Source organism: Asterias rubens, assembly GCF_902459465.1.
Source record: "Asterias rubens chromosome 8 unlocalized genomic scaffold, eAstRub1.3 super_scaffold_89, whole genome shotgun sequence".
Classification (NCBI taxonomy): domain Eukaryota; kingdom Metazoa; phylum Echinodermata; class Asteroidea; order Forcipulatida; family Asteriidae; genus Asterias; species Asterias rubens.
The window spans coordinates 987,306-1,007,214 of record NW_022985693.1 but is presented as its reverse complement, the minus strand read 5'-3'; the positions used below and the strand labels follow the sequence as shown (position 1 = coordinate 1,007,214).

The 19,909-nt window shown below is 36.6% G+C and overlaps 1 protein-coding gene across 1 annotated transcript in view; it reads right to left on the bottom strand.

Annotated features, from left to right (window-relative positions):
- The window catches only part of LOC117305510 (protein dachsous-like), a 39,965-nt gene that overhangs the window by 13,624 nt on the left and 6,432 nt on the right, over positions 1-19,909 (bottom strand). The window contains exons 3-8 of the mRNA XM_033790377.1: positions 5,016-5,292; positions 4,100-4,243; positions 3,543-3,782; positions 2,054-3,058; positions 1,454-1,732; positions 136-1,116 (exon numbers count right to left, since the gene is read on the bottom strand). Of these exons, the coding sequence (XP_033646268.1) occupies positions 136-1,116; positions 1,454-1,732; positions 2,054-3,058; positions 3,543-3,782; positions 4,100-4,243; positions 5,016-5,292 (2,926 nt within the window). The remainder of the gene's footprint in view (positions 1-135; positions 1,117-1,453; positions 1,733-2,053; positions 3,059-3,542; positions 3,783-4,099; positions 4,244-5,015; positions 5,293-19,909) is intronic.

The following is a 19,909-nucleotide window of genomic DNA, read 5'->3' as shown; positions in this document are numbered from 1 at the left end:
ATCGTTACAGTTGAACAGAAGCTCGTTACACAGTAGCACTTGCTACATACTCAGCCAGTTCAATTTTGGATGAATTCAACAATTACACATCTCTCTACTGATCAAAAGATAAACATAACATGATACATGACTTACCAGTAATAGAATCCATGACAAACTTTCCTTCCTCATTTCCAGATCGTATCTCATAGATCAAGCGAGCGTTCTCCCCCAAGTCAGCATCATTAGCATGTACATGAAGGATAGGATATTCCACTGGTTCATCCTCATTGATATGTGTAAAGTCACGAGATACAAAGATAGGAGTATTGTCATTCCGATCTTCAACCAGTATACTGACAGTAACAGAGGTTGACTTGCGATCCATTTCATCTTCAGCTTGGTCTTCAGCTTGCACAACAAATAAATATTGTGTAACTAGCTCCCGATCAATGTCTGCAATGGTAGTCACAACGCCAGACACTGCATCTATGCTGAAGGTAGACTGAGGTGTAAGGATACTATATCGGATATCACTATTGGTTCCAGTATCAGCATCTAATGCTGAGAATGTCCAGACTACATGATCTATAGGTACATTCTCACTCAGACCTAAGTAAATCGGATCAGTAGCAAACACTGGTGTGTTATCATTTACATCTAAGATATTGATATGAACAATGACTCGACTCATTTGAGGTTGCACAGGACCATTATCCTCAAGAAGAACTATCAATTCATAATAAGAAAGTGATTCAAAATCCACCTGCTTTGTGTTTATAATGACACCTGTTGTTCTATTGATACCGAACATGTTATTATAATTGCCATCAACGATACTGTAGAAGATCTTTGCATTGTCACCAGCATCTTGGTCATGAGCATTGATTTGACCAACCATAGAACCTGGGAATATATTCTCTGCTATGGTGAATGAATATACATCTCTCTCAGCAACTGGAATGTGATCGTTAATATCTTGAATCCGAGCAACAATTTGAGTCTGGGATTGCAGAGATGGACTGCCATGATCTTGAGCAAGGACTGTGATGATATGAACTTGACTTCGCTCACGATCCAGAGAACTGTCAGTCGTGATCAAACCAGTAGAGGGATCGATATTAAACTTTTCACCACCTGATAATAAAAACAAAATTAAGTCATTAAAAATAACTCGTTTAAGTTTCAGGGTATTAGAAAAACACAAACGAATGGAGCATTTTTCAAATCGTAGTTAATTTTTAACATCAAAATAAATTTACCAAAAAAAAAACCTTTCAAAACCTTTTTGAGGATGTTGTTTATTTGTTCTTCCAAAAACGTTATCCCAAAACAGTGCATTGAAAGGTGCTTGTTTAAGAAAAGCAAACAGAAATATATTACACTACTTTTGCTATGGATCGTCCAATTGGAAGTGGAGATTTGAATTTGCTTAAAGATAAAGTTCATTATTACAGAAAATATAAGAACTTACCTCTGAGAAAGGAGTATGTGATTCTAGCGTTCTCCCCATTGTCCAAGTCAGTTGCAATCAATTGTGCAACAAAATCTCCAGGGTTTTGTTCTTCCATAACTGATACGTGGTACTGAAGACTTTGTGAGAATATTGGTGGATTGTCATTCAAGTCATTGACCTTGACATAAACAACAGCAGTAGCAGTATTACTTGGTTCTCCATGATCAGCAACAGATACTGTCAATTTATAGCTGGCTTCAGTTTCTCTATCTAACATCTTAGTTGTGGTAATGGTGCCTAAAACAAAATCAAATTAAACTTCATTTAGCAAATGTGTAAGGATAAAATAGGTCCTGAATCTCAGGTAAATGTTGCCCACAACTAGACAATATGAAGACATTGAAGTGTACAAGATTGGTATTTGTTTAGGTCCAATATCCACTCTTAGTGTGACCTATACATGAAATAACAACCTGTGAAGGTTTAAATGTAATTGGTCATCTGAGTAACGAGAAAATGGTTTTAATAAACCACCCAAAACAAACTTGTTTTTCTTTGTTTTCCTCTAATAAACAGAAGACGTCATTTGATTTCATTGTTTCTTCAAATAAACCTCACCTGTGTTTGAATTGATGATGAATGCATCACTTCTGCTTAAAGTATACGTCAGTTGTGAGTTCCTCCCAGAATCTCTATCCACTGCAACAACCGTCTCAACCATCGCGTTTGCATCTAAGTTTTCATCAATCATGAAGTAGTAGGTTTCTTGTTGAAATTGTGGAGCATTATCATTCTCATCTGTTATGGTTATACGGACAATGGCTGAGCTATTCTGGGGTGGACTACCATTATCGGAAGCAATGACCTCGATGATGAACTCTTGCTTTAACTCAAAGTCTAAACGTTGTCTTGTGTAGACCCAGCCATCATCAGGGAAGATGGCAAAGTAAGCTGCATCAATACTTGGCTTGAGGGAGTACGTGATTTGTGCATTAACACCTTGGTCTTGATCCGTTGCCATGACTTGTAAGAACTGTGTACTAATTGACGTTGATTCAGACACTGACATCTGGTAGGTAGCAGGATTAAACTGTGGTCCGTTGTCATTCACATCTTGAACTACGACTGACAATGTTAGATTAGCCTTCCTTGATGGACTACCTCGATCATAAGCCTGTATGATGACCTCATACGAACTTTGTACATTGTAACTGATTTCCTCTTCCAGTATAACCTGTCCAGTCACTCGATGGATGGAGAACGTATTCCCCGGATTCAGGACTAGTTTATATCGTAGCAATCCAAAGTCTCCACTATCACGATCAGTTGCTGTAGCAATGAAGATATCACTTCCAATGGATGTACTCTCTGGGACAACCACTACCTCCTTATTGCTAACAAACTGTGGTGAGTTATCGTTAATATCTACAATGCTGATATTAACTTGAGTGAGTCCATACAGGGGTGGTGAGCCACTTGCAGCTTGGATGGTGAGCAGCAGGAATGGATAGAGTTCGTAGTCTGGAGGTGAATTGACTGTTAACTCAGCATTAGCAGGATGCAAGGTGAAATAGCCCTGAGGGTCACCAGAGTAGATGGTGTAAGATATCACTGCCAGATTACCTAAAGAAGAAAATAACAACCAAAAACAATCAATGTATCAGTTAAAAAATGTATTTAATGACACGTTTTTATTTCAAGAAAACCAGTAATTGAGTCAAGTGAGTAGAGTGTGGTGTGCTGTGGTCGAGCGGTCTAGTTCACTGGGCCAAAGCTTTGGTGTTGTCAGCAGCAGAGTGTGGGTTCAAATCCTGGTAATGGCACTTGTGCACTTGAGCAAGGTACTTAACCATAATTGCTTTCTTAAGTTCTTCCAACCAGGCTCTTAGTGGTTGAAAGCCATTCTTACAACCTTACAGAGTGTGAAGGGGGTTACCCTGTTATAGCACCAGGAGTAGGCGGCAACTTGCCCATCGTGGCAGTTGATCTTGGAGGACAACCTAAAACAGGTAAGTTTAGCCCTCACCTTGAAGTGGCTCACCTGAAAGTGGCCAAGTGAGTTAGTGATATCTCATAAATGTAAGTACACAAATAAAAGGTAACCTACTTGGATCAGCATTAGCTGCAGTAGTTGTGCCAATGAAGTGAAATCTTGGAGTGTTTTCATCCACAGTGAAAGTGTACTGTTGCTGATAGAAGACAGGTGGTGAGTCATCCGGTCCTACTACACTAATACTAATATCTGCATTCTCCTGAGCAGCCTGCCCGCCACCATCCATAGCCGAGACTTGAAGGTAATGAACAGAGGCTTGCTGACGATTCAGGGTACCAGTCAGAGTCACAATACCTAGTACAAATGAAATGGTGATGAGTACCAGTCAGAGTCAATGCAACTGGTGAAACACTGAATCAAAAGGGCTAAAATGACACACAAGGTGTTTGAATCGGAGAAAGACTTCAGGCCTGAAGCCTTTCAAAGACATCTGAAAACACACAAATTTAAGCAACAAGGGTGGTCGATGACCAATTCAGCACAAATTTTCACAGAATTGTTAAATATTATGCATGTTGAGATTCACTAAATGAGGATACTAGTCTTCGACAATGTGTCCAGTGCCTTTATTAGTATGACAAACAATGTGATCACGCTAATGTTTTACATACCTTGGATTGGATCAATGGTAAAGAGGTCCATATCATTCCCGGCCACAATGGAGTAACTGATTGAACCATACAGTCCAGAATCAAGATCAGTAGCTGATACTGTAGTAATCACTGTACCGTCCATACTGCTCTCTTCAACATCAACTACAAGACATAAAAAGAAAAATAGAAAATGTCAATTACGATACAATCTATATCAACTACAGCAGATACTTAGTTGGTTTGAGCGTCTGTTTCTAAGGTGTACGTTTAGTTAATCAGAAATGATTTTCAAATATTCATGTTCAATGTCCACTTTAGACCAAAAGAAAAGGTCACAAGGGGTAACATGTGTAAGATTTATACAATGAATTAGAGGGTTTTTTGTAAAGAGAACTTGTATTCATCATTTAAGTCTCTATATACAAGTTTTGAAAAATAATTCATGTTATTTTAAAACCTCAATGTTATGACATCATCGACAATGTCAACATCCCATAAAAGTTGTGACTTATACAAATCTTTACAACCAACCACAGATAACAGCTCAAGTCTTCATGTTTCATACAAATACCATTTTCTGTTTACTTCTCACCAGCTCTGCTAATTTAGACTAGTCTACACCAACACCTTGTGTTTGTTTCAACACAAACTCAGTCTTGTTTGTAACTGTTTTTTTAGGACCTTTACACACGAGGCAACTTGGAGGCAACCAACTGCAGTGCATGATACACGACCGTTTTGGTAGGTTGCACATGAGTAACTTTATCAAACAATGTCTTACGAACCCTAAGAAAATAATGTGAGCATCCAAATGTGAATGCCTTTTCTTCTTAGATAGAGATTGCCTGGAACTGATTGCCTAAAAGTTGCCTCATGTGACATGGGCCTAATGTCATAAAATGTCAGCTTGAGTGTTGTAATAATGGATTGTTACCTGCATAGGTTGAGGGATAAAACCTGGGATTATTATCATTGACATCCTGCAGAGTGATCTTAACTGAAGCTACACTACTCAGACTTCCTCCATCAGTTGCTTGGACTAGAAACTCATACGATGTAATTCCAGCATCTCTGTCTAGCAGTGCAGCGGTACAGATGAATCCATTGTCATTATGAATGAAGAACTCTGGAGGAGGTTGATAGCCGAACCCAATACCAATGGAGTAGGATATCGGACCAAAGCTGTTAGAATCTGGATCTTCTGCTTCAACCTGAAATCAATTCAAATGAAAATACTTTTAATTTGGTGCCAAGTAATGCTGCATCCTTAGCAACACGAATTGTACAAGTTTCTCTCAAATAAAATATTATGATTTCAAAAAACAACTTCTATCATCAAATTCAAGCGACTGGAATCCTTGATTGATGGTTGATCCATAGCAACAAGAGTATGATCTAAACCATTATTTAAATAGGCCATATCAAACCCTGTTGTAACACAGTGTTTAAACTCCAAATATTGCACTAATGAGTTTTCACCAAGTATTTGGCATACTCGTCAGTTACTCAGTTATCAGTTACCAACAATGTGACAAGAAAGTGTATATAGGCCTACAAAAAGAATGTTTGTTTAAATATGTCAAATTTGTTAGCCTTTGAGAAAGACTCTGTTAGTTTTGAAAATGTCAGTCCATTGAACTATAATTTCAACTTCTGTAATATTACATGTAGTACTTTTCCTCTAAAGTCTTTGAATTCTCCAAACAAGTGTTACTTGTTAGATTCAGAATATGGCCTTCAGAGATTGGGTAAATTTCTCATTATTGGGTTGGGTCCTTGTATTGTTTGGGTATAAGACCTTCATGTGGCCAGCATTACGATCAGCAATCCACCAGTAGACTACCTCCCATACAACTCCTCAGTACCTCGGTAATGCTCAGTACTACTAGTGCAAGCAAACACTGCAGTGTGTAGTCTGCTTTTCAATATGGCAAACCTGTTATGTAAGATGCCCACTTGACAATAAACAAGTTGTATTGTTGATGTATTGATCGCCAGTAACTGTCACTGGTGTTAGGAAACCAGTCTAAAGTGAATCAATAATGACACCTCCTTCTAGTCTATCATCAAACCATTCAACCAGATCATACAAAATGTCATTTCCAAAGTTATCAATATCATTCACTTTCAATAGTGTCTACTCTAGACTAAGTTAATTGTCTGTCCATATCATTGTCAGTACAATAATAAAAACCCAGGCAGCCACAATATCCAGAAAGCAATACTCAAGCTCAAATAAAATGTCACTATTGCATTTCGCTTTCATTTTGATGGATTTTTAAAATTCTGAACCCTGTACTTTACAGAGCTTAATATGAAAGACTCATGACAGATACACATTGCTCCATGCACAGAGGTAGTCAAAGCTGCCCTTCAATTGACCCGACACCCTTTCTGAAGGAATTCAGCGAGCTCCACCATCACACAATGCGTTTTAGATCATCAGACTTTAAATTCTCCCTACTATCCATGGAATGTACCAGCGCTACTACCATTGACTATTGCACCTCCATGGACTATCCAAGAAACAACTTGTGACCCTGACATGAGTAATGTGTTGACACAACCACAATAGTTGCAGTTCAAATGGGTCATTTAAGTCAGCAAATTGAGATCCTTTAAGACTATTTTATCAAAGGGAACTAGTGAAACTAGGGTTGGAGGATGTTGGATAAAGCAGAGAAAGCAATTACCGAATTTGTCAAATAACAGCAACTACAGTTTACATCATGTGCGGGTACTACTAGTCATTTGATATTCATTTCAACATGGTGTCTCAAAAAAGCTTAATAAAAAATACTTAACTGACTCAACTACTGAGAAAATTAGTTAGAGTGATACGTAACAAATAGAACGGAGTAGCAAAATAGTTAGCTCCATCATGGAGGTTTTAATCATGTTCTTACAAAGGTCCTACGTTTATAAGAAAATCTACTTATTCGGGTCTCGGGCACAAATCCAACCCTTAAAATAGCCACCCATAAACATGATCCGTGCTTCCTCTTAGTCTTATGGTTAAATAAAACACCTGGCCAATACACGCAATCATTTTTGTTTTCATTATTATTATTAATATCTTCAGGGAAGCCGCCAAGTAACAAAGAAATGAAAACACTGTTGATTAAAATACCTTGGGATATTTTGCTAACAATGGTTTAGGCATGGGGTATGGATAGTCTGTGCATGCTTGCTCTATGGTTTAAGGTAATCATAAAGGAATGAGGGAACTGGTATGCTTACATGAGGTCAGTTTTCATAATGAATAAGTGCATTGGGAAGGACATTGACTGTTATTCAAGACCAATCTTCAATTGTATGCAACAAACACGTCTAGTTTTCTTTTGTTTGCTATAAACATACAAATTTCATCATTTTAAACAACATGCATGAAATAAAAACATCCTTTTTCTGTTAAAAATATATATTTCTTACAACAAGGTCCTTAGTGCTGTACATTGATAACTCAACGACCCCTAAATAAAATTGCCTCATAACAAACATTGCCTTTTAGTACCGGTACATAAAGCTGACAACTACCCAACTTGACACTGTACTTACTAGAGATATAGAGATACGGTATCACTTCATCATATAGATGTTAGAGATCGCTCTGCTTTGATTAATCATATGTCAGTTTCTGAGTCTGAATACAACAAAGTGAATAATTAACGCAACATTTGGTAGCAATAAATCTACAAAGATACAAAAGTACAGAGAAATACTTGACAGTTGTCTGGGATCAGTGAGAGGGTGTGATAACTAAATAGTAACCAAACTACTACAGTAAACTGTGCCATTATCTTGACCATTGTAATGTTGACCATTGGAAGGTCAATGTTTCTAATCAGTGCACTGCGTTCCTGCATTTTATTTCAACTAAAAATTGCTTCCCTCAAAACTATAGTATATTTTTTTCTTTCATTTTAATAGACACAATTACATCAGAGATAAAGAATTTTATTTGTGGTTTTACAAATTGGGTTGAATTTAATCTAGGATACAAGCAAGAACAGCCTCCTAAAATTGTATCAGCAAGGAATGATCGAAATTGCATTGAAATGTTTTTTTTTATACTATTTAAATGGTGTGTGATTTCAATTTCCAACTGAGGACTAATACCCTGTTGATTAAAGGCAGTGGACACTATTGGTAATTACTCAAAATAATTATTGGCATAAAACCTTACTTGGTGACAAGTAATGGGGAGAGGTTGATGGTATAAAACATTGTGAGAAACGGCTCCCTCTGAAGTGCCATAGTTTTAGAGAAAGACGTAATATTCCACGAATTTGATTTCGAGACCTCAGATTTAGAACTTGAGGTCTCGAAATCAACCATCTAAACGCACACAACTTCATGTGACAAGGGTGTTTTTTCTTTCATTATTATCTCGCAAGTTCGATGACCGATTGAGCTCAAATTTTCACAGGTTTGTTATTTTATGCTTATGTTGAGATACACCAACTGTGAAGGCGAGTCTTTGACAATTACCAATAGTGTCCACTGCCTTTAAGACAATTAATGAAATACAATACCAAGTCGTGAATGCGTTAATAAGTTTGTTTAATTTGAAAACAAAACCATGAGAATGATTGATAGTTACTGGGCTGAGAAAAAAAAACATCAACTTAGGAGTCCTTACTGCATGGTTATTTATTCAGTACAGGATGCATAGTTTCAGTTCCCTTTCAATTTTTGCAACCAAAATGTCTACAAGGACCCATTAGAGTGGAGCCTACCTTAATATAATGTGCACTTAACATTTCATTCTTTTTAAGAGCCAATATTGGTTTTCAATGAGAATGTAGTTAGGATAATAATTTAACCTTTTACATAATTATTCCCCAGAAGCCTGGTTAAAAGATCAAGCCGATCTCTCATTGGTCTTACCACGCTAATATCAGCTGTGGTTCTAAAACCACACAACTGCAACTCTAACATTAAAAATAATACAGACTTCAAAACCCTGATTACTGCATAATGTCCAAGGAGTAAACAGTCATGTGTTAATAATCGTTTGGGTATTAAATTAACTTGGAAGGTTTTGTAAAGGTCCAGATGAAACAAGTGTAAGAAGCAAACTTTGGAGATTCTATTATATTTATTTATCAATGTTGCTTTGTCTATTTCTTCTTATTTTGAGGGAGGGGGGGTGGGGGGGGGCAGGGGGCCACTACCTTCGTTGTCACAAGTAAATTACTAAATTGGCAATTTAAGGAATGTCTACTTGCAACTGCCCCTGACCCTGGTCCCATCGATCTTTATGGTTTCTTGTATTATATCCAACTATTTAAAACAATGTGGTCAAATCTTAAGGGAAATTAACTATTTCTTGTGAAGTTAAATCAAAATAATGAATTTATTGGATCTGCATTGGTCTGAAATGACAGGTGCAACAAATACTAAATTGAATTATGTCAGGTGGAGTGTTCTGTGGTTGTTCTTTATTTGATGTGCGTGTCTGTACTTTACCTGGTGAAGTAGAGAGTTTATTATTAAAGGGAATTACACTATTGTCTTTGCTAAATTGTAGCATACATGTAGTTGTAACAATTTTACAAAATGTACATCAAGCGAAACGTCAACATTGTCGGTACTGTCCAAGATCCTTTGTAACACCTTGTCAAACTAAAATGTTGCTTCATTTTACAACCATGATAAAATTAAGCAAGGGACCCTTGTTAAGTTGCTGCCATGTGAATATGGCTAGTCTGAAGTGTTAATGGCATCACCTGGCTCAATGTCTTATCCAAACAAATCAAACTCTTCTCTAACACCTTGGTATGATTTGCAAATCTAATGGTTTTTACGTAAAGGTGCACAGTATTAATGAGCAATACTTATTTCACACCTTATTCACAAGGTGTACATTATGTTTGTACATAATGTATACCTATTAGTGAAGTGCAATTTACACTTGGGCGTTACAGAGACCCAAATGGGTAGCCTAATTGTCCTATATGGATGCCTAGAGTAATGGCTAGGAGTCTGATTCCTCATGTCAACATACCAGTTGTAATCCTCTCAATTCCTGTTAAAAAGGGACCTCAGACTACTCTCCAAAAAAACACTTCTTAAATCTCTCTCAAAACACTCGCCCAATTAAGAAAATACACAAATTGAGTAGAAAATGAAAAGCATAGCCAACGTGATGCAGGGTTGAAATGCATATTAAATCCCAATGAAACAGGTGTGACGGAAATAACAACAGGTGACTTGGTGCAAGAAGAAGGGTTGTCCTATAAGTCTGAATCTTCAAGTAAGTCAAGTTCTACAAACCAGTGGTAAAACCAAACCCCAGTTAGTTTAGAAGGTGGTCATATGACCATTTCAGACTGGCTTTAAGTGGTTGATAAAGACATCATGAAACTGAGAACACGCCTTTGGTGCTAACTACAGGCAGCCACACGCAGGTTGGCACCCCAGCTTATGAGTGCGCTAGTTTACCCATATGATACCCCAATCAAAAGGTACACAAATTTGACATTGAGCCTTATGCCATAACAGAAACTGAAAAATAAATGGAATCGTGACTTGATCTTAAGTGGCCGTTACAAAACCTTGCAGGGTCATGGCTGTGCGATAAAGGACCTCACTTTCCACTTGGTTCCTTTTTTGCACAGCCACAAACTTATAAGCTTTAAATGCCAATTTAAGAACTTGTGTTTATCCAATCAACATGCAGTACAACGGACTCAGAATTTAAAGCCCGCCGGCGAGAAGACCTAATCTAAACTATGTAGCTTTGTAAATCAAATGTAAATTAATATTGCAGTGTGGTTTACTCGTCAGAGTCTTCACTTACAAGAAATTGACAGCAGTTGGACAGCAAGTTGAGGAAGATTGACAATCTCCAAGTTCCAAAAGAGTTCCACTTTCATATTGGTCTTAATTACATTTATTACTTGTGACAAAAGGAACAGTAAAACATTGATGGGATGCTTGCCTATGCTTGAAGGGAAGGTATACATTTGTTAATCACTCTTAAAATCAAACGCAAAAAACCATTGGGTAAAAGCTGATAGCAGCGTTTGATAGTATATAATAGCATTTTGAGAAACATTTCACTTCAAAAGAATGTGGTTTTGTGAAAAGATTAGATTGTGCATTCCTAGGGATTATTTTTCCTGCTTGGGAATATTCCCTCCAGTTTTTTGGTAACTCTTCTCAGATTATGTATTCCTACTGGGGATTATTTTTCCTGCTTGGAAATATTTGCTCCGGATTTTCGGTGATATAGCAAATCCACCTTTTTAAACTAAATTTTTAGATGTTAGTTTTATAGTGCACATTTACATTTATGTGGTACTTATTAAAAAGAGTTCAAAGAACCAAAGGTATAGGTTGCCTTTAAATCTAAAGTTTGGTTGCTTGATGTATGGTCTTAGATTGCATAGCTTTTCAGACATATGGCACTGAGGCAGCTAGACTTTGGCACTGTAGAATCAGATTTCTTGCCAGCTATTAAGAAACTGGCCTTTGTGTAGGGTCATCTGTCAGCGCAGACCCTTAGGGAAAACACCACACACAACTCTTTGATAATACAACCATGTCACTGACATTTTTAGTAAGAATTTCTGGGTCATTGTACTGAAAAAGTGGGTAAATAATTATTAAGAATTTAAGGTGAAAGGCTTTCAAGCTGCAAGATAAGAAAAGAATTTGCAACATCTTGCAAATATTATTTTACTCGTACTTAGCATTGCAACAATCAATCAATTTGATCATTCATTACTATTGGCATACAGAAATGAATTTAGCATGAAGCTTGCTTCGCATTGATATTGGGGGCGTGACCAAAAACATATAAATGCACTGTACATTACCATGCATGGCGTAGACATACAGTATTTCTGATATTCAAGTTGTCAGACTTCTTTATGGTTCGCTAGTCTACTATTCAATAACCAACATATTTCACTTAGAAATGACTGAGATGTCAAACTCTTTCTCTCTGTGACTTAGTCCTACATTTGCGTATCACTCAGTCAGTCATCCATAAAACCAGACAAAAGAAACCATTTGCTTTTGGAACTCGAAAATAACATACAACATAGATTTATTACATTGCTACTTGGTATGACTTTATGGGAGAGTGTATACGTGCAAAATAGAGAGATGTTTTTCAAAATGAGCCTAGACTGCAACAATAAACTTCTGAAACAATAGTGAAGGTGGATAATAGTTAATAACCCTCAACCCCAAACGGATCCTGTTGGAGTTCAAATACAGAGCACTGCCTTTTTTGTTGTGTAATACTACTGTGTTAAAATCATCAGTGGCGCCAAAACCAGCTCACCTAAATTTGTTGAAAATTTGATGTAACAACTAACATGCCCACATAGATGTACACATAAACACAATTTAAATTGGCAAAAGTATAAATTAGTTTTGGTTTTAATTCATTATGATTTATACTCCAAATAACAGTGGCTAGGTCACCCAGTTCTGTGCACAAAAAGTAATTGAAAGTACTGCGACTGACTAAGTGCAAAAATGATTAATTTGGAGGCTGCAACTACTGTTAGAATCACTACGCTAGATATAAGTTGTCAATCATTATGTGAACCTACATGTAATGTGCAGTATTAGACAATCAAAGATGATTTCATATTAAATCAACTAAATAAAGTTAGAACTCGAACGTGACACAAACCCTAAAAGATAGTTTTTAGTGTGTCAAAAATCTGAATGGCTTTCGTATTTTAGAAATCATTACAAAACTTATCAGAAAGTGAATCAGAAGGACTTGCCCTGAAACCAAACTGCTGATTAACATTTCACATAATATTGCGTGTCAGACTGATTAAACTGCAAGATAGTATTCCTACAGCCAACATGGCTAAGCATGTCTCAAGATGGTTCATTCAAACCAAACTGAAACAATCTATTTTCAGTAACTTGATATTTCTGCATTTCAATTGAATGTCTAATACCTTTACTGTGTATGAAAATAACATCAAAAGTCACATCTAAAAGCAAAGAAAAATCGGCTGATGTAAAATAAAATTGGCAATTTATAAGAAATACTAATGAAATAAAAGCAATGGTAACAACTTCATATTATTACTAACCAGACTGTAACAAATGATTTCATGGAAAGGATAAAAGATATGTAATAGTACAACAATAATTCTTGGATCAAGTGTTTTGAGTTTTCATTTCGAGTTTTCTAAAACTTCATCAAATAACTTTATTTTATTATTTTAACTATTTTAAATCTTTGGATTTAGGTACACACAGTATGGGTCCTAAAAACTACAACCAATAAAAATAATAAAAAACACTATAGGGGCGTGCTAGATGTGGTGTGGTCAGGCGACATTTGGGTGCACAGACCAGGTCCGCTATCCTGTTCACAGACAGACCCAACCCATTACCAGAATTTAACTAACTAGGGTCACATCAGGCCTGAAACTTCACAGAGGCAACGAAGGCGATGGCCTCCGTGTCATTGCCTTGGTGCCCTTGAAATGCTCCAGTACAAATTTGCAATTTCATCATAGGGTGCCCTATACCAAGAAGAAAATGCCTTGGTGCCCTTGCCCTTTCAAAAACGAAGCATACAGCCCTGTCACATTATAGACAATGTCCAGCCAAAGCTATAGTACGTCAAGCCAAACCAAACCTGTTTTGCGCTTTATTTTTAAAGGATAGGTACGGATGTTTTCAGAACTAGTTTGGTGTGTCGCAGCCTTTAGTCAGAAACTGAAGGCAGAAGAAAGTTATTTGAAAAAGTCTAACATTCATTTACAAACAAGTAGACGGCCTACGTGTGGATGAATCTTGTCTCAATTCCCTACCCTTATTATTTCTTAAATTATAGGAAAAACTTCTGTTGTAGATTGCAATAAAACTTGTACAGACAAAAGTTTCCACTGTTTGATGTATGTGGCTTTGTGTGATATTTAAGCTTCAAAGAATTTGATCAGCCCCAAAATGGATCATTGAGAAAGGAAGAATTCATGCATACAGACAATAACAGATCATTATAAAGGTCAAACCATATCGGAGAAAAGAACCAGGTTGTTACTCTTCGCTTGACTGGTTAACATTTTATGGGTAAAGTCAAAGTGACGCCAGTGTAAATAAAAAGGATGTCATCATTGTATTCCAGGCTTAGCTCTGACCATGTTCTGCTCAAATTATATTTTTGACTTTTTATAAGTTATCAAGTGCATTTTGTTTCCATGTTTTGTCTGATTTGAAAGATGTTTAGTCCATAATTTTTAAATAAGATAAAATCCACTAGAATGAGAGTTGAACTAACAAGCTCTTTCTTTGAATATAGGGGGAAAATTCAAATAAACCTTACTTATACCCATCAAGCAAGATTACAAGGGTGACAAGGATAGGAGACTTTAGAACACTAGGTGGCAGCAGACTAACCAGGTAAAGTTCTGTTGTGTACAAAGTTCTGAGCATGCGCACATTTCTAAGAACAATGGGTTCACCCGGTAAGTCTGCTGCCACCTGGTGCCCCTAACATGATGAGGGGCTGGCAAATAATAATAGAGACACCATGAGGCTGGACACCATGAATGATTAAATGAAGATCCTGTACTGGTGAAAAGAGACATTTCCACCATGCAAAATCTGTTTCGAAAATCTGTAGATTTCAGCTAAATTTTGTACGATGAATGTCAAGAATGTTTTATCTATCATAAGAAGGAGATGCCTAAAGTTAGGGGGTGTTTTGGGTTATAAATCACTGGCAGGCCTTCATAATTCCTCCCTTTGATAAGATTTGATACAGTACAGTGCTTTATTTTGTTGAAAATCAATGACTTATTTCCCTATATAGCAGGATTCCCGTGGAGACCCCAATTTGTTATTCCTCATTCTCAGATCCAAGTGACATCATCATCATCATCATTCCCATCACTAGACAGATACCTGATCTATGACATGAGTAGTAGTCTATCATTTTAAGCACGCAGCTGGATTCAATTCAATGTTCCCTGCTAGATATTCCTAGGTGTATCAACCAGTGTGTCTGACAGACAGACTTCTGACTGTACTTCCTGATCCATGTTAAATACTTTCTGTCAATTTGTGGACATATCCTGAATCATGGAAAATGAACATACCAACCAAGGGTCAACAGTCTCTGATAAAATATTAAGTAATAAAGACAAATACCAAATTTCTTTTGTGATGTAAAAAGAAAACTAAATTGATTATTCAGATATTGGAGAGACAAAGAGTTTTGCTGGCAATTATCTTAATGGGGTGCAAATTTTACCTGTAACATGTTTTCAGCAAATGGTGATTGTGAACAGATGAGCATTAAAAAAAACTGCAGACATTGATACCCTATGTTTACAAATAAGACTCCTTGCTTACGAGGTCTCAAGCCCAAAACATTGGCCGAGAGTCATGCGCAGCACACACAAGTTTCCATTGTTTAAAATCAAAGATGGCCGCCAATGCAAGGGGTCTTTAGCCACACCAGAATCAAGTTACTTCGGATGGGGCTTAGCATTGGCAGACTGTGACATCATTAATTGGGCATGCTGGCCACTGCAAAATCCATTAATTCCAACACAGTCTGTCATTCATTTCCACTTCTGCCCATTCACTTAGGGTTTGACAGTGATTAATTGAAAATGACCAACCAGGAATGACCAAATAGGAACGGCAACCTTGAATGACCAACAATACACTTTAAACTAAATATTCTACCTTTACATAAATTATGCAAATGATCCTGAGCACTACAACCCAAGTAGTTGTGAGTTGGAATAATATTTCTATAGAGCGCACAGTGAATGCGTATGGCTGATTGACCAGAAAGGTCATATATAAACTCACGGTGGATTGAATCTTTTGTTGAGAGTGAGTACTTGTTGTTGAACGAAGTCTCCGTTGTGATATGCAAAGCCTCGTTTGCTTGTACATTTTACATTATATTGTACAGAGCAAGAAATCGGCCAAGATGCGCACTATAATATTACATTGTATGAATATTTTAGGTTGGATTTATTGGGGCAGATACCCCTCCATCTTGACCACATTCAAGAGGAAGAGTCTTTGCGACAGAAACGTCATTTCTTATTCTATCCTTTTGTCTACATGTATGCGCTTAAATTCTTTGCTTGAATTGTCTTTGTTTATTTCTTAGTCCATACCAGGGCACTGACTACAAACAGAGATTAATACTTAAAAATAACCTGAAAAAAAAGACTTTCTCTAAAGTGAAGACACCATGTACATTATCTATCCATCATGTTTTATCATGGGTGTGTGCCTCAGATAAAGACAACCAAGGAAACATTACAATGGGGGTGTTGGCTCAAATTCCTCAAAATAAATCTAACGCATTTGGTAGTCTTTTAACAAAAGGCATGGGGTACAACATGGTGCAAGGGAAGACAGTTAATCGGATAATCTCAGGGATTGGATTATTCTAGGTATTTGCTTCCTAGGAATTCTCTTTGGAGGTAATCAGTATAGAGGATACACAGAGTCGCATTAAATTAAGAATAAACCCAGACATGCTGTGCAAGTTGTATTTGAATAAGTAAGACACCACAAGGCCTCAGAAACAATCAAGTGTTCAACTTTCTGTAGTCAAGTTTCATTTTTGATACCATAAGTTTGACCATGGTTTGACATGTAAATGGCATTTTATACTTTGTTTGAGAGTCGTTTATCTTTCAAAATGAGGAAATACTGTTAACGAAAGTCTAAACCAAAGCTTGTGTTTCATAAAATGATACAACAGACAGAACAATTACTTCAAATATTCATTTCAATTTGACATAACAATTTTCTTAATAGGCATTAAGTTACATTTTTATGACATTGAAGTTAATCATGTGTGTAGTTATAGATCTATCGAAAGGACTGATATAGACTCTAGTTTCATAACGTATGCAATAAGTTGTTACATTGTAAATGGCAACAATAAATCATTTGCAACGTTCTAATATAACCGCAAACAAAAACAGGAAAACATGAAACACTCTACAAATGTTGTTTTGGAGAGGAAAAATTGTTTTGAGTTAATACTTTGGATCTGGTCTATGAATTAGTTGCTTGAGTGACATATTTCATGGTTTTCACTGCTGGAGTTCAAATTAAATTGCAATTAGCTTGATGCAATCTGATAGCCAAAACCTTGAACTATGCAAAGAGACAACCAGTTTAACAGTTTCGGCAGAGAGGAAACAAGATGCCTATCAAAAGTTATCATAAGGAGAATTTAACATTCTCTAAAAAAAACAGGGAAAGTTGTAGGGCCTACATAGACCAAAAGTCTTATTTAAAAATTAAAAAAACACCAAGCAACAAAAAACACCCCAACAAATAATCAAATAAACAAACATAATTAGTGCAATAATTACTCCAAAATATGTACTATATTGTACTCAAAGATGTATGTGTTTATTGTCAGTCTCAAAATTAGTGTCGGGGGGGGGGGGGGGGTCACGGGCACAAGACTGCATTACATGTACAAGTAGCTCGAACATTTACTGGACTAGAATTTTGTGTACAATATATAACAACGTTGAAATGAGAATCTTCTTGTTCTTGAACAAAATGTATACTTTTCTACACAGTTTAACAATTGAAGTATTTGAATAAAGGGTAAGTATTCTTCTGAAAGTCAACATTTAAACACAAACACGAGACCACCAGACTAAATCCAGTCATGAGTTTACAGGCCGGATGCTAGAATCACAAGCCTCAGGCCTGCAGTCCACTGTAAAACTCAAGCCATTAAATAGTGTAACCTTGTGTTCGACAAATTGGCTCTGTTTTCTTGAAGAGAAAATTTACTGTGCAGCTAGACTGTCATGTTGGGAGAAAAACCTATTTGAAGTTCAAATATTTTTGAAAACATGTTATTATTTTATGGTATAATAAATACTATTTGCCATTTAAGTTATGTTTTTTTTATTGAGACTATAAGAATTGGGCGCTAAAAAATGAAAAACAGGGATGAAATGGAAGCATAATTCAGTGCTGTATTATACAATGGAACTATAGATTGTACTCTGTGGTAAATATTCATAAAAGATAAGTATCAGTTTATGAGCTTCACATTATGTGCATAAAGTATAAACATTTTACTAATGGGAGCAAAGAACACGCTTTATACTTTGTGTACACATAAACTATTGAAACACGTTGTGCAAATTATAAAATCAAACAAAATAAAAAGTATTTATGCGGATTAAGTCCTTTGTAAATCTCCGCAACGATTGCCTTTTTTATGGACCAATTACGTCTGAAGCAACCGATAGTTTATTGTTCTTTACACCAGGATTGATCCCTGGTAGTGAACCTGGTACGTGTCAATGGTCCCAAAGGGCAGAACAATGATAACTGACTGAGGTGTTGCTAATCTTTCACTGTGCAATGGAGCTGACTAGTCTGTGATTGCATTATTAGGGTGTAGGCAGGGGCTGTGATGGCTTCTTCTCAATTTTATCACAAGTTTCTTTGATAATTGCCAAATATAAGAGCCTGTTTTACAAACTCAATGGAAACTTGAGAGGATTGAAGTTGACTTTTAAGTTCCCCTGACTGATCACAGTTTACCTTAATCAGTGTATCACAAGACAACATAGAGCAAGGATGACATTGCTCTATGATGATCACACTACATTATCAGGCAATCCCACTCAATTAGAACAATTTGAAAGTTTGGACGGAACAATGCACTACTACAGGGTGCATCATGGCCTGGTACATTTACAATAATAATCCTAACTTGAAAATGATAAGAATTAATATCGAGAGACTCCAAGTAATGAGTGCAACCTGTGTAACTTTAATATAAAGACTATTTTGTCATTACATTGTAGTTCATCTCTAGACCAAGGAAAGATTGACAGACAAAACAGTTGGGACTAGTTATTGATATTAAGATGTGCACTGATACTGATTAACCACTTATAATCTATCCTTGATATAAATACTTACAGCATAAGACTTATTATGTCTCTGTCTCCGATGGTGCAATCAAGTGTGGTTACAATAAGTAATAACATTCATTGAAATTATCATAAAGCACTGTTCCAGGAAAAATCCAAGCAGTCAGGTAGGGACTGAAAACCTAATCCACGTAGTGCCCCTACAAAATTCGAACCAGGGTCCTAGAGGTGGAAGGCGAGCCAACCCGACCACTACATTCAACAATACAGCTAAACACACGTAATATTTTACAGGATGGAGAGGTCAGGATTGGTTTTTATTTATGTTTCTTTTTAAAATGTATTCCAACACAGTGCACACTCAGTCGCTTCAATTGGACAGTGAAAAAAACATGCATTTCATTGCATGTACATGTACTCAATAAGTGAACGGCATCATGTACACGCACATGTCCATGTACATGCAATGGGCAGTTGGTGTGGATAATTTCATAAGCATTTGTTGAGTCTCATTGTAGAATTTGAGATCAATGATTTTCATTGATTGGATCAGTGTGTTATATACTACATTGAATGGGCTACCAACACACTGACCAGAGAACCTTATCCTCTACTCCATTCATTCAATGAAATCAACTCAATATAAACAGACAAAAGAGGTATCTTCTTTAAACTGCACATAAAATTCACGCTGGCCACGAATCGAAGATAAATGATCAATGTCCGTTTGTACATTTTGTACATCCCTATTTTAAGAAGTTCATCGAAAAGTTGGGGATGACAATGTTTTAGAACCCTTCAAAATCCAACTGCATGCTTTGCTATACTCTTTTGCTCTACGGACTGCACTAGTAAAATAATGTTGTTGTTTAAAGGGATCATCAGTAGGAATGTTGTACAGGGGGTTAGATAACCACCATAATCAGAGTCCAAACAGTAAGTA